The following is a 15,908-nucleotide window of genomic DNA, read 5'->3' as shown; positions in this document are numbered from 1 at the left end:
AATGCTTGGAGCTGTTAGAGATGATAAGATAAAGCTTAGGTATGCTGAACACTCTCTAACCTTCATAACAGGGGCATAGTAGAGAAAGGGCTTGCATTGGCACCCGTGTGCCCATTCATTCACTCTGCATGAAGGACACAGTGGGTGTGATAGACACACATCATTTTGTCAGTTTGCTGCTTGCTCATATATTAGCAGAAAATTTGCACCTTCAGTAGTTTGGCTTCTTTATCTTACAGTCCTTTCCACTGTCTATTCAGCATGGCCTTGTACCCACCTGAAACCAGGGTACTGTTACTAGAGAACAGGGATTGGCAAACCTGCAGGCCAAACTCAGTCTGCTGCCAGTTTTTATAAATGAAGTTTTATTGGAACACAGCCAAGCTCATTTGTTTATGTATTGTCTATAGCTGGTTTGCACCCATATAGTTGAAACAGAGACTGAATGGCCCACAAAGCCTAAAATATTTACCGTCTGATTAAAAAAAAATTACAAGTCCCTCCTATAGAAAAAGACAGATGTTGAAAGGCAAATAGTACTCTGCTTCTTAGACTGAAAAATAATACCAACTAGGTATTTTGTCACCAAAAAGGATTTATTATGGAAAAAGGAAGTGTTGCAACCTAGAGCGTGCAGGCATGGCAAGCCATGTGCAAACTCTGAGTGCTAGGATGGAAGGGTATTTACAGAAAGGAAAAGAGAGGAATGGAAAAAGGAAGTTAGAACCCTAGAGCTTTATTAGAAACATAAAGTTCTTCCTATAGGGTTCTCCTGATTATGTAGAGTGCAAGAACTTCCACAAGCCCTAGTTCCTCCCATACTTAAAATTCCAATTAACCTTTATCACACCATTTAGATAGAACCTAGTTTAGGACTCCTGATCAGGATGAACTCAGAGATAAGATTTAAAGTACTGAGGGAATGATGGCCTGTATTCCTGCTTTAGACAATATAACTTTTTATAAGAAGTGAGCATCAGAGAGCACTAGATTGTATTCCCTGACAATACCTCTAAATGCCATGCAAAGACTGTCTAGTACTAAAGATGATATAAATGACCAGAAATGTTCATTAAGTTGATTTGACTCTGAGAGCAAGGGTTGTGTCTCATGTGTCTTGGCTTTTGAACCATCACAGTGCCTGCAGCAGCTGCTTAAAGAGAATGTGATAGGATTAACAATCAATTGAACCAAAGATAAGGACTGACAGGCTTTTGTTAAGAGGCCTATTAAAACTTGAACTGACTGGAAGACAATCTCACTCTAGCCAGAGGAGAGCAGAAGATAACCTTATTATCTTCCTGTAACCCTTAAGGTCATTTAGGTTCCTTCATCCTTCCTCTCTGCCTACCAAGCAGCCTTTGGACTCTGACCGTTCGTCATTATCACTATGGCTTCTTGATTTAAAGTTATGAATTAAATTTTGTTCTATAACTAGTTCAATTAGGTTAGTATGACCAGCTCCCTAGACCTCATCATCCTTGTCAAAATGAAGCTCCTGATCCTACAGAATTAGTATCCCAAGTTAAGATGACATGACCACGAGAGACCAGTTTTACTCAGTGACCTTTTTGCTCGTATCAGACTTTTGGCTGTACTCACTGGAACCTCTGTTATGACCTACATCATATTTGCATTGTAGTATGGTTATTTATAGCATTTCTCTCTCCATTGCCAAAGTACAAGCTCCTTGAGGAAAGGATTCATGTTCTTTTTTTTCTTTTTTTTTTTTCCATTGTGGTTCCCACTCAGTGCTAAACACAGTGCCTGGCTTTCAGTATTGGCTTTCAGTGAAAGTTGTCAAATGATAAGTTAATAAAAGGATAAGTAAATTTTGTCTTTACTAATTTCTTCTCATCTATCATCTCTCTTTTCTCTTCTCATTTACATGGTGTAACTCATCTGCCATTTCTCTACACACTATTCTCTAGTGACTATGCTTCATAATCATCTCTCCCTTCTTATTACATTCATAGTTAGCAGCTCACAATTTGGCACTTAATTATTTCTTAATTGATTCATCTGTGCTATCTTTGCTTTCCAGGTAGCCTGTTGTCCCAAAGGCAAAGAATATATATATTTTAAGTATTTTGTAATAACTCCCTGTGCTCCATCCCCCTCCCTCCAACACATACAAGTACATCAGAATTTAACTGTAACAGATTTTCAATAAATTTGTGTAAATTAACTGAGTGAAGCTCTGCCTTTACATTTCAAGACAGGCAAGCTAGAATAAAAAGCAGTCTCTGGTGTTGTTATATGTTTTAGAAGTATAAAAATTGGATTAAAATTAGTCAACTTTGAAAGTTATCATGTAAAAGACGAGTAACTTAACAAAGCCAAACAGGCAAATTGAAAAAGGCCTCTACTTCCCTTCTTCCTTCTCTCTCTCTCCCCATTGTTGTTGGTTTGTGTTTAATTACAAGGCCAGTTTATTTGCTTGAACAACAGACATAAGAATATCTCTGTTACCCAGGCCTGAGCCTGGCCCTGACTTTCGCCTGACAGACACATAGTAGTTCAGCCTATTCTCCATTTGACACCATTGGTCTCTTATGGACGTTTGAATCAACTATCCATATATAAGAATTATAAGATACTGAAACTATTTACCAAATGGAGTGACAGAATATTTTATGAGATATTTAACTTAGTTTTTAAAATTTGATTTTCTGGATTAGCTTAGTTCTTTGGAAAAGAAAAAATTGAAATGCATGATCTCTTACAGTTCTCTTTTATGCCACAGAATATTCTCTCTTGAGAATCTTTGTTTTATTTGTTTGTTTGTTTGTTTGTTTGTTTGTTTTTATTTAGGTGAGGCAACCCTTGGTTGACCTCACAGGTTGCAAGCACCTTGTCAGCTTACAATCCCTTATTTTTTATTTTTATTTTTTACGCCTACAGCACTTGGTCTTCCTAGGTGGTCTCCCGTCCAAGCACTAACCAGGCCCAACCCTGCTTAGCTTCCGAGATCAGATGGGATCGGGCTTGTTCAGGGTGGCATAGCCGTAGACGAGAATCTTTTTATACCCAGAATTTCGTATTGAAAACAACTTCTTATGAACAAAATACCTGTTATAAATACTACACCTCCTTGAACTCTAATCATAATGTGCCATGTGTTAAAAAGGAAAGTTGATTTGCCCTCCACAAAATGAGCTCTTCACGAAATGGAAGTGTTTGTGTAATGAGCAAACCTGTACAGCTAACCAGCCTAACCAGGTCATCAAGGAGGCTCATTTCAGCTACAGGACCTGCCAGACGAGGGATTCACTTGGGTTCGTCTTGATACCAAAAGCTGTACTTGACTCCCCTCAGGACTGCAGTTTTGCAGAACTGTTACTTTAACTCTATTTTTTTTTAAGTTCAGTTTGACAGTATCTTTTACTTTTTTCCTTTGAACCCTTGTGGTCATATCTCAGCTGTTCAATAACTGCATGTTTCTGATTTCTCCTTAGCTTCCACTGCTTTTGACAGTGTCAGATAAGATCTCATAGCATGATCTAGCTTTCAACTCCCCTGAGACTGTTCTTCTCACAATGAGGTCTTCTTAATTTTTTTTAAACGAAGTCGCCCTAGTTTTTCTAACCTTCTTTTTAATAATTAAAAATGTGAAATTCTACCAAGAGTCACTTTCTGTGCCAAAACTTCATCTCAATATCCGACATGAACTGCAAGTGTGTTATAAACACAACCTTTCAAAAGGAGGTCCTTATGAAGGAGTTGAAGAACCCAACACACACCCCATAGCATGCTACATGAATGCCCAACTTGCTGTTTTCAGTTACCTTACTAGGTTTGATTGGATTTATACCAAATATCAGAGATTTCTTTTTTCACTTACCACTCACAAGTACTTTCCTCCTTTTAGTATAATTGCTGAGGCTTGTATGTCAGTAATTTTTTAACCCCACCCATATGTGATGTAGATAACTTACCAAATCATATCTAAATGTTATTCATGTTTCCTTCATTAAAAAAAAACCTTGAATTTCTAGTTTCTGTACTATTCTTAGTTTAGATTTCAATTAACCTTCTAGTCATAAGTAGTGAGGTTTTTTTACTTTAAGAAAATTTTAATAGGTTCTCATGACATGTCAAATTGGAGCATAAATTAAATTTGAAGGTCAATTCAAAACTGTTATTGACCGACCAACTATTGTCAAAACTGAGGAACAATTAGCATGTCTTTTAAAAACATATTCAAGAGAGAAAATGCCATATTTGACTTGAGCATATTGTTTTAGTGACATTTAAGCTTCTCTCATATATATTTTAATCATTAAAGTAATGAATTATATCTGATTTCTGAATTTCTAATTTTTTTCTACAGCCAGAGATGATCCTGAAGTTAAATGTATAAAGAATTTAGCAGTTACAAGGTGTAATAATAAACTAATGTACATGATTTCTGTCTGTCAGTCTTTCATGCATATCAGTCCTGCTGTGGAAAGATGTTTTGTGGATAATCACCAAGGATTAGAGACAATTCAAACAGGTTCTCAGAAAATGACTCTGTCCAAAATAAAAAAAGGTTCATTCCACCTGAATTGAACCCCATCATTTCTCATCTTCATTTAACCCCTTTCTTCCCACAAGTTGGTAATCTCCTTGAATGCAGAGATCATACCCTAGGAATCTTCATATCCTTAACACGCATCAGAGTGTCATGGTCAAATGTATTGTTCAATTCCAGATGATGGCCCTGCATTTTTTTCATGATAGGAACTGTTGAAAATTTACTACAGGAGTCTCTTTGTTGCTTTGCTTTTCACTGAAAACCATCAGAAACCTGTTTCTTTCATTAAAGAGATTGTGTGAGAATTGCCTGTTATTAAGAGACCACTCACTCCCACCATTTGCACTGGATTAGAGTAAATTCCAAGGCTAGAAAGCTTGATAGGCATAAAATGGATATTATATGCAAATTATATCATTTTGTGTCCAGGATCTAAAGAAGAACAGGAAGCACATCTACTAAATGAAGTTAAAGAAATACTGCTTTTCTTTTCTGTGTTGTCTTTACATTCATCATAGGCATTTTAATTCAGAATTTAGTTTTTACATAATGCAGGCCAGTAGTAGCCCAGAGAGGTTATTTTGTGGCGTTGGGTGGCTAACAGCGCCCCTACTCCTTTGTTTTTTTTCGTAAAAGATGTAATTTGTCTTTCTAACTGCTACAGTATTTTTAATAAAATAGTTTTAATTTGGGTCACATGTTGAGCACCTGCTGTGTTCCAGGCCCTCGGCTGAGTGTTGGCGACCAGCCTCGGACAAATGTCATCATAGTCCCTGATCTCACAGAGTGTGAGAGGCCTAACTGAGCAAATATATGTGGAAAATATTGACTTTTTTTTTTTAAATCAATTATGAAGTTATCCATTATTAATATCACAAAGCAATGGCAAGTCATTAAATTCCCATGAATGGATCAGAGTAAGATGAGTTTAATCAACTTAAACCTCCTATTTTCTAGCACAGTCCTAAACATGCCTTGTCTCCTAGACAGTTAAATAAATCTGTTGTATACCATGGGAGCTTTCTCTCCCTGACATCGGGAGAGAGCTACTGCCAGCCACTTGTTAAACATACATTGCCTTGGAAATGTACCTTGTGCCTGTCACCATAGCAACACCCTGAGAATGACCTCAGCAGCCACTCAAAATCATTTCTACAAAACAAATTATAGCTATAATTAACTTTCTGAATTTACTCTGCAATATAAATTTGTTCAGACCTTGGTGTTTCTTTGTAAAAGGTTAAATGAATGGAATAATCCAACATGATATATTCCACCAACGTTTTTCCTCAGAATATGAAATGCCTCAATGGAAAGTACAATTCAGCTAAGAGATTATTCCATTACCTTTTCTCAGAATGTGACAGGAATCAACAAATGAGGATGCTCTGGTCTCAGAATACCAGAACTACATTTCTAAGGAAATAGAATGGCCTTTTCCCCTAAGAAACTGTGAAACGCAGAAGGTGCTGTGAGTCCCTCCGTGTCCTGTAAGCCTAGAGTGAGAGGGCTTGTGGGTTTGGGACTTACCCAGGCAGATGCTCTCCATGCTGGCCTTTCCTTGGCAGTAGAAAACACTGGTCTTGGTCGCCTGCAGGTTTAACTTGCTTCACAAATTATCTGTGACATATTCTCAATCCTGGTGTAACTTCTGAGCCACCCAGACCTTTCTGTGGGAGAACATAGTTTGTATCTTTTGTTTATTTGGAGGGTTTCTTGTTGTTTTCTTTTTTTCACCTTATTTTGGGGTGTTTGGGGTTTAGTGGTTTAATTTTGGTTTTGGTTCTAGATAATGTCTGTTGCAACTAGCAGGCCTTGACACATTTCCTTTCAGTTTTCTTTTTGTTGTTGTTGTTTTTAACTAGATTAATTTAACTTCTTTACTCCAAGTAGAGTGAGCGTTTTCTTCTACCATCCAACTGAGGCAAAGCAGTAAGAATGCCAAGCAAGAACTACCATTCACTTTCACATTAATCAAAAGTATATGGAACATCTTTGATGGCTGTTTCCTTGCCATGAAATACGATGACACCTGGGCAAGGAGCAGACAGAACACAGCCTAGCAAGCACTCAGTAGTTCACTGTTGTTATGCTTTTCTTCTTACTCTCTATGAACTATACTGACATTGAAAAGGAGCAAAAGAAAGGTGAAGAGGAAAAAAAATCTTCTTGCAAGAACAAATGCTTTAGATATTCAGCTAATGCCTCAGGTTCACAGAGAGATACCACTGTCATTATTTTAGGACAGCCTCTACACTCATGTAAGTGGTCCTTCAGTCACAGGTTTGTACCCTGATTCTATCTTACCTGAGTATGTTAGTCAGGGAGCTCAGTTCACTCTTCTAAATTGAAGAAAGACTAGCCAGGTTCCTACTGTGCAGTGTGACAGGTAATTTCCCACTACATGTGCTGGTTCTTTAAAGTCTCCTGTGGAAATACGTGTTAAAAACGGAGTGGCAATGAATAATCTGTTTAGTTCATCTCTAAGAAGCAGAAAACCACGATTTTTCTTCACCGCAGGAGAACAACAGCACCTTCTGTACAAGAATCAGCCACCCTCTGTTCTGAGCTCTGTGTTTTGGGTTAAGTGAGTAGAAATGGTTTATTGGGCAGCATATTTCTGAACAAACTTGCCAATGTAAATTGGAAGTTCTCTGATTCCTCTGAATTAAATTTTTGTGTATAGTAGTTAAATGGTGATCTTATAGGTTTCAAAATGTACATTCATCCCAAGTTTTCAAATCAAGGAGCTGATAAATCAGAAAAATCCATTAATACAGAGTAGCCCATTGGTTTTGCTTTTATGGTGTGATTAACTGGTTTATCTGCAGAATGAGATATAGACCATCTCTTGGAACATAGTCTTGTTAACCCCATCAGATGACTCTAAGACCATGCCAAGATATCAACTAAAATTTTGGGTTCGGTACGTTTTTATATGTCCTTTTTGCTTCTCATGCCCACATTCTCCCAGTTCCTCCCCCTTTTTGTCTTTTAGCCAGTTTTATGATAATTAAAGATATCAGGCTGGTTCCTATCAGTCAGTAGAGAGCTAATTGCCAGCTAGAGAATCATTGATGTGTTTGGGGTAAGGTCACTAGAATACTAATTAGTTGCTTTGCAGTAGGAATTTCCAAGCTGCTACCTTTTTGTCTTAAAGGATTGATACACCTCTAAAAAGGCAGTAATTTAATTTTTTTTGTTAAAATCTGACTTAGCTCTACTATTTTATGATCTCATGAATCTTAGAGATTTAATGTAGCATTTCTTTTCAACAGCCAGTTTCAAATTTAATAATTTCATTAATATGGAACACCACAAGTAAGAATATTTAATACTGAAACTAAATCTCAACATAGGAAACCCATCCATCTAACCAACAAATATTCATTGAGTACTATTGCCAGGCAGTCTTCTGGGTACAACGGCAAGAATAATGATCACTGAGACCAAGTCCTTCCATTGGTAGGTCACATCAACTGAATGTTTGTGCTTGCTGAGTTATAACATGCTCTGCACCAGACATTCCCTGCTACATACCTCAGAACTCACCGTCTCTAGTTTGTGGGCATAAAGATATTGAGGATCTAACCACTTCCAATTCTATTAATGGTTCCAACTTTTCTTTAAATCTTATCAACACATTAATTACTTTGTGTCTATACTTTGTAGTTAGGTGTTGAAACCATATTTGTACTCCATCCTCCCTAGGGCCAAGGTGAGCATAGTGACTCTTTGAAATCACAAGGATGCCATGCAGAACAGTCATTTTCACTTGTTTATCATCAATTATACCAAATTATGTCATTCTCAAAGTTGCAAATTATTTTTTTCACTTTGAGAGAATGAAAAGTGAATGGAATATAACATTTTTGAAATGACAGAATTGTTCTGATAGGAACATCTGTGTTGCCAGGAGTTAGGGTCGGGATGGGTAGCACAGTGCAGTTTCTTTGTGGTGACAGAACAATTCTGTATCCTGATTGTTGTGGCGGTTGTAGGAAACTCTACATGTGATAAAATTTCATAGAACAATATATTCCCAAAGTGAGTGTGTTTTGTGTGTGTGTGTGTGTGTGTGTAAACTGATGAAATCTCAATAAGGTCTGTAGTTTAATAATATTAGATCAATGTCAGTTTCTTGGTTTTGATACTGTACCGTGGTTACATATAATGTTACCATTAGGGGAAGCTGGTTGAAGGGTACAGGGGAATTCTTAGTAATGTTTTTACAATTTCTTATGAGTCTGAAATTATTTCAAAATAAAAAGTGTCTTATTTTTCTCCAAAGGAATAGAGAAGTCTAATATAAGCAGATAAATTTAAAGTTTAGATGTAGCGACTCTAAACACTGGGAGTATCTGACCTTAGACATTGTTACCTCGGTAACTAGAAATCTTGTGGCTTCACCGTAATCACGAATCACTTAGACTCTGGGCAGAATTTAGGATATGATATCCTGCTGTCCTCTCTTAAGGGAATAAAGAGATACATTCCAGGAATAAGCTCTGATGTTCTGCAAAAAGGCAAAAAAAAAAAAAAAAAAGAAACCCTTCTGATCTTATGTGTAATTCTGTTATCTGTTTATTTATACAAATAGAATTTGTATATGTAATTCAAACTATTTGCTTTAAACTCTCGTTTTATCCACCACTTGCTAAACAAGTAAAATGTAGGAGACTCCTTTGATTTCTTCTCCTCCTTTCTCTTGTATGAGTTCTAACTGATAGTAAGAGAAGAAATGAGAAGTGAGCCAGGTAATCTATAGATGGGTAACCTTGCTCCAACCACTGGAAGATTGACTTTGTCTTTTGACTTCCCAAAACTTCTCTACCACTTTCTGATATTTTTCTTTCTTTTCTTCACTTCTTTCTTATGATTCATTTTTGTTCTTCTCTTTCCATAGGCAGATGTGGTGTGATGATATCACTGACATTCTCGTGTCTTCCCTCCTCTAGCTATCTTAATGACTTGGACCGCGTTGCCGACCCTGCCTACCTGCCTACGCAACAAGATGTGCTTAGAGTTCGAGTCCCCACCACAGGGATCATCGAATACCCCTTTGACTTACAAAGTGTCATTTTCAGGTAGTACCTGAGTCCATACCACCCACTTCCCAGATTTTATGCCTTGAGTACTTTTGGTGAAGTATAAATGCTGAAATCATGGGTAGGCTTTAAAATAATACTATCTTTATACCAGTCATTATCATTAGATACACAAATGGAATAATGTGTCCCTGAAAGAGGAAACAGAGGAAAGATATATGGGTAGATTTCTCATTTCAGATTAAATCACCAAAAAAAAAAAATCAATGAAGTCTGTTTGCTGGTAATCAAAAATTTAGTTAGACATTGTCCTTACTATAATTTTTGGAGAATCATTTTAACTAGAAGAAAAATGCATATGTTTTTAGATTTGTATCAGATACGAATGATCTTATGACTATTGATAATATGAAAGTATATGTTGTCAGAAAGTTTCATGTCATTGTTTCCTCCAAGTCCTCTTGTACTACTGTAGAATTTTTCAATAGCAATAAAAATATGGGATGTTTTATATTCCTAAAATAAGTTGCTTGAAAATTTTTTAAATGATTTCAAATATAGATTCATCAACCTAGTCTAAATTTACATAGGAAAATAGAATGAAAATTTATTACTTCCTCCTTCACTGCTGCTGTTCTTTCTGGGTAATATTCAGCATAGGTTTGTTTGTTTGTTTGTTTAAGATGAGAAGTAAGCAATACTGATATACTTTCATTTAATCTCTTATTGCACTCTCAGTTCTACTTTTAGTTGGAATTCAAACCACAGGTTCTTTGAGAAATGAAGACGTGACTATATGAGCGTAGAGAGTTGAGTTCCTTGGGAGAGCCCAACCTTTTGGAGAAAACTACATGCAATAAGAAATTATGAAGTAGGAGTAATGTAACTGTTCCTGTGTAACTCTCCCATGTGACTCTGATGAGCAGGCCCTCCATCATTCCCTGCCAGAGCACTGTGTGTTTGACTCTAATCTGTCTCTACCTGTGGTCACCTCCGGCTGCCATGCGCTACTCTAATAGACATATTCATAAAGTGGGTGACATTTTGGAAATAATTCTGAGCCTCATTTTTTCCATCTATAAAATGGTTGCATTAGATGATCACCAAGGTTGCTTACAGCTCTGGCATTACTTAAGTTTCGAGTTCATAGCATTTAAATATCTATAATTTGAGACACCTAAGTTTCCTTCCTCTTATAACCATATTACAGAATATTTTTTAAAAACATATAGCATTTCATGAAGAGTTTTTATCTCCTCATTGCTTTATAATTAGTGACCTTTGAAACCAGGTTACTATTACATCTTGTTTTTTCTACATTATGTGCACTAGCTTTTAATGGACATTTTTTTACCACTACAATAAAAGTAATAACTTAGAAAAATAATTTTCTGCCACCATCAAAAGCATGTTGTGAAGTTTAGTGTGACAGAATTTCATGGGATGAGGATTTCATGTAAATGAGTAGCATCTTATTCACTCCGCATCAGGGAAGAGCTAGCATTTTAATATTTTTGAAGACCTAAGAATTCTAGTTTTGATGCTGATAGTCGTAAGTCTCCATGGATCCATTGTTTTGTCCTTCAGATATCTCTTCCATGCCTTAGAAAACTTTTAGAAGCAGTTACTGGAAGAATCTTGATTTCTTACTTAGGTTTAATGCTTAGAGGCAGGAGAACATGAGGAACAACTGCAATTTTCAGCAAGTGCTTGAAGAGTCATGCTCTCAAATTTTTGTACCTAAAACTCTCATTCTCTGAAAGTATTTTATCTTATGAACATTGTACATATTTTATTTGAGAGATGGAACAATAGTTTGAAGAAACTTGGATTCAGTGGCATATAGTGCTAGGTATTTCCACATGTACGTTATCACTCAAATTAATTGATGTCATTTTTGGTTCCTGAGCAGTAACCCAGCACAGAACTAATGTATTAAAAACAAATCCTTGAAATATTTCAAATGAGACATCTTGTAGCATCTTAATGTTTTATATACTTCACTTCTGGTAGGTTAGTAAGTTGGTTTGTACTTAAGGCTAATTACACTATATTACCCAAAATAACTGATCCTATCCCAAATTATTGCAAATATTGGAAGGAAAAACAGCCCAAAATGCTTAACCTACTGATAAAGGATCAGTGGAGTCATATTTGCATTTAGTTGAAGCATCACACACACACATATTGAAATGTATAGCATCTTACATCTTCAAATGTATTTGCAGTCATTTCTAGCATCCTTAAGATATATGAGGATCTTTATTCTCATTTTATAGGAAAATAGATTGAAGTCAGTATTTGTCATTGGAGCTTAACACAAAAAAACCTCATTTTGTTTCTGACTCTTCAGTGCTTGATTAAATAAAGCACCATTTTCCTTGGCTTGGCACAGGTATAGTTTTTACAAAATTACAATTTTCATACACATCTGGTAAATTTCTAGTAACTATCATGATTTATTACCCAGAATGTCTTGACTTTGTTAGGTAATAGAAAATAGACTCGAACTCTTTTTATAGAGTATTTTCCCTAAGTTTATAAGTAAAATCTATATTTATATTGACTTTTTCTTTATATGCTATTAATACAAATATTGTTAACCTTGCAGAATGGTCGATGTCGGGGGCCAAAGGTCAGAGAGAAGAAAATGGATACACTGCTTTGAAAATGTCACCTCTATCATGTTTCTAGTAGCACTTAGTGAATATGATCAAGTTCTCGTGGAGTCAGACAATGAGGTGAGTGCTCTTTGGACAGGCATTGGATTGTTAATTTAATATCTGGTTCAAATAAATGACAGGAGGTCGGGCGTGGGGTATGGAGTAAACTGACTTCATTGCTTTCTTGTCTACTGATTTGGGGATTTTTAAAATAATCAAAAATAATCTTATGGTACCACATGGTATATTCAGAAAGGTAAGCATTTTGTTAGATGTATGAGCAGGTCCGTATGTTCAGGTCTAATTAGACCCTATTTGATACTTTTCACACTATGCAGAGGCTCTGAAAATGAAAATAACACAGAAATCCTTAGGCTAATCAGATTGTTTTATAGTCTTCTTGCAGGATGGAGTTGGGAGTTTTGGACTGAGTCAGCCTGTTTTGTTTGTTTTCATTTTGTCTAAATCATTGTTTGTGCGGTGGGTGGGTCCCAAAGAGTACTCATAATTTAAAACTTCTCTTGGCATAATTTAAAACTTCTCTTGGCAAAAGTGACTTTGCAGCTGGGCTCTAAATCAGTTCCTCATAAGGCGATGGTGTGTCTTGGTGATGTGATTTTTCTGCTCTTGTAGAACTCTATAGGCATTGCACAGTTTTGTGTCTACTAATAAGTGAAAAAGTATCTTTGATATGCCTGTCTGGAGAACTGATTCTGTATTATAATCTCCTCCCCATTACATAAAACCTAGCAGGTATAAATGTGGATTTTGAGAATGATAAAGGCTTGATCATGAGTCAGATTTGGTTATAGAGGCTAGTTAAGGGGCACAGAAAACTGACTTTGAGCTGAAGTTCAGTGTGTGTGTTGGAGGAATGGAGAAGAGGCCATTAATATCCTGATAGAGGCAGTGATTGTAGACTGACATGCCAGTAGTAAGTATTAAATATCCTACTAATAGGGTAGAAAATAAAGAGAAGGAAGTGAAATATCTCTGGTAGCTGATTAAAATAATATCTGATGTATTAAAATATACTTTTAATATTGTAAATTTTTTAGGTATACAAGAAGAATTCTGCCTTCTTAGTCCTTTTAAGTATTTTATTTTCCTACGAGTATTAATATCTCCATTAAAATACACATCTAATCCTCCATATCATTTCTTTTCTGTGTAGGATTGATAGAGTTCATGAATCATTATCCCATATAGAACTGAGAGTTACCTATTATGCATTTCAGAATCTTTCCTGGGTTGTAGGTATATAAGCCTTTGAATCAATCAAAGAACTTCTTTTTTTAAGAATGAATTTTATCAGCGTTTGCCTGATAAGTGTCTGAAAATCAGTTATCAAAATTAATCAATTGCCATCAGAATTTTGGCTATGATATCTCTATACAGTAGTCTCCCCTTACCCATGGTTTCCCTTTCTGTGGTTTCAGTTACCTGCAGTTAACTGTCGTCTGAAAATATGGAATAGAAAATTCCAAAAATAAATAATTTATAAGTTAAATTTATAAGTAAACAATTTACAGGTTATTAATTGTGCACCATTCTGAGTGTCATGATGAAATCTTGCACTGCCCCACCCAGGACGTGACTCATGCCTTTGTCCAGTGTATCCACACTGCATATGCTCCCCACCCATTAGTCACTTAGTAGCCACCTCAGTTTTCAGATTGACTATCACTGTACCATAGAGTTTGTGTTCTGTGGTACAGTGATAGTACCATAGAGTGATAGTACCCTTATTTTACTTAATAATGGTCCCAAAGTATAAGAGTAGTGATATTGGCAATTCAGATATGCCACAGAGAAGCCGGAAAGTGCTTCCTTTAAGTGAAAAGGTGAAAGTTCTCGACAATAATTCATTCACATAATTTTTATTGTGGTATTGTTATAATTGTCCTATTTTATTATTAGTTATTGTTATTAATCTCTTATTGTGCCTAATTTATATATTAAACTTTATCATGAGTATGTTTATATAGGAAAAAACATAGTATCTACAAGGCTTGGTACTATCTGCAGTTTCAGGCATCCACCAGGGGTCTTGGAACATGTTCCCTGTATTTCTATCTTTATATCTGTGTCTGTTTGTTGTTCCATAAGCCTTGGATGTAGTATTTTGAACATACTGCATATTTTGGAAGCAGACATATGACAACATTTCTTATTTTTTAAATGTTGAACCATGACAAAAAATATTTCGAGGGCTTGTCTACTATGTGCTGGGTACCAGGGTATCTAAAGAGATACAAAAATGAAAAAAAAAAAATCAACTTTGCTATAAAAGACTTCATAAAAGAGACGTGCTTTTATAAGATGTAAGACACATTAATTTTTTTATGTCACTGTTTACATTATAGCTAAAGGAAAATAATGTGTTTGTCAGTACACATTGTATATGAGATAAATGCATTGTATCTATAAAGAAATATATGTTGTGATCTAATGCCAATCAACTTACCACTTTAAAATTTGCAAAATAGAAAAGAAAGTAAATTCCTTAGACAATCCAGCCCTTTAATTATCTGGACATTACAGATCATTTATTCCATTTTTTACCTGACATTATGAGATCAGGTTTTTATATAAAAGTATATTATTTTATATTAATTAGAGTAAGATGACATTATTTTGATTATCAGATATCACAATTAAAGTTTCCACAGTATCTTGCCATTCAATGTGTAGGCACTACATCTAAAAATATTTTTTCAATTTCTTTGATTCCTATGGTGATACATTATGCTACAAATTAAAATAGTAAATTATTATTTTCCATTAGAATTCCCTATTACTTGTGAATATTTTTAAAGCCTATCTTATAATTCTGTGAGCTAAAATTTATTTGATGGTATTTGTTTCTCAGGCTTCAAGTCAAGCTTGATTGTAGTATTGCAGATAATCTTAAGCGTAATAAGAAAAATAGTCCTCCTTAATTACTTCATCCATATTAGCGATAGCCATCACGGTTGGTAATTAGGAAACATTGTCAAAAGTATTTTTTAATGTTGGAATGTAGTCACATTATCCTTTTTTATTTTTTTTGTCAGTTGTACTAATATATGAAAATATCATTGCCTCTCTACTTTCTTAAATTATTAAGGAAATTTGGAACTAAAGAATTCTGCTTCCCTTAAATTTTCTATTTTTGGTGAGACAAAACTGAAGTAAGCCCCTAACATTTTGTTGGTTTTGAAATATGATATTCATAACTTTAATCAAAACAGACTTTGTTGTACCTCCCTTGTTATATATATATTTGTGAGAAAAACCTGGGAATGGATGCTGACAGCCTCCTTTCTATCCTGGGGAACTGTGGAAAATGCATTACAAACCACTAGCAAAAGCAAGTAAGAGAAATATTTTAGATTATTGCTTTTACTGTTAATATTTCTAAAACTTTATTAATCTTAAAATTTTATGTAGGTCTCTTTTTGTCTGTTTAGATTCTCAGCCTTCCTAGAGTTTGAAGAATGAATTTCTTTTATTATGTTTTTTCTCCAAAGAAGGAAATACATTATCAAATAGTAGGCAAGAATAATCAGGGTTATAGAGCTGTGTTGATTTGCATATTCCCTTTGCTGTCTGATGTTCACTATGATAACACATCAGCACAGAGCCAACATTTCCATTGTAATCTTTTCACGCATATATTATTTCAGTGCCCCTGAG

The 15,908-nt window shown here is 35.4% G+C and overlaps 1 protein-coding gene and 1 pseudogene across 1 annotated transcript in view; one reads left to right on the top strand and one right to left on the bottom strand.

Annotated features, from left to right (window-relative positions):
* Window positions 1–15,908, top strand: part of LOC120588271 (guanine nucleotide-binding protein G(q) subunit alpha) — a 270,517-nt gene that overhangs the window by 190,139 nt on the left and 64,470 nt on the right. The window contains exons 4-5 of the mRNA XM_039845612.1: window positions 9,478–9,606; window positions 12,179–12,308. Of these exons, the coding sequence (XP_039701546.1) occupies window positions 9,478–9,606; window positions 12,179–12,308 (259 nt within the window). The remainder of the gene's footprint in view (window positions 1–9,477; window positions 9,607–12,178; window positions 12,309–15,908) is intronic.
* On the bottom strand, window positions 2,896–3,014 carry LOC120598387 (uncharacterized; annotated as a pseudogene).

The sequence above is a fragment of the Pteropus medius genome, unplaced genomic scaffold, assembly GCF_902729225.1.
Source record: "Pteropus medius unplaced genomic scaffold, Ma_sr-lr_union100, whole genome shotgun sequence".
Taxonomy (NCBI): Eukaryota; Metazoa; Chordata; class Mammalia; order Chiroptera; family Pteropodidae; genus Pteropus; species Pteropus medius.
The sequence above is the reverse complement of the archived record's forward strand: the minus strand, read 5'-3'. Positions and strand labels throughout refer to the sequence as shown.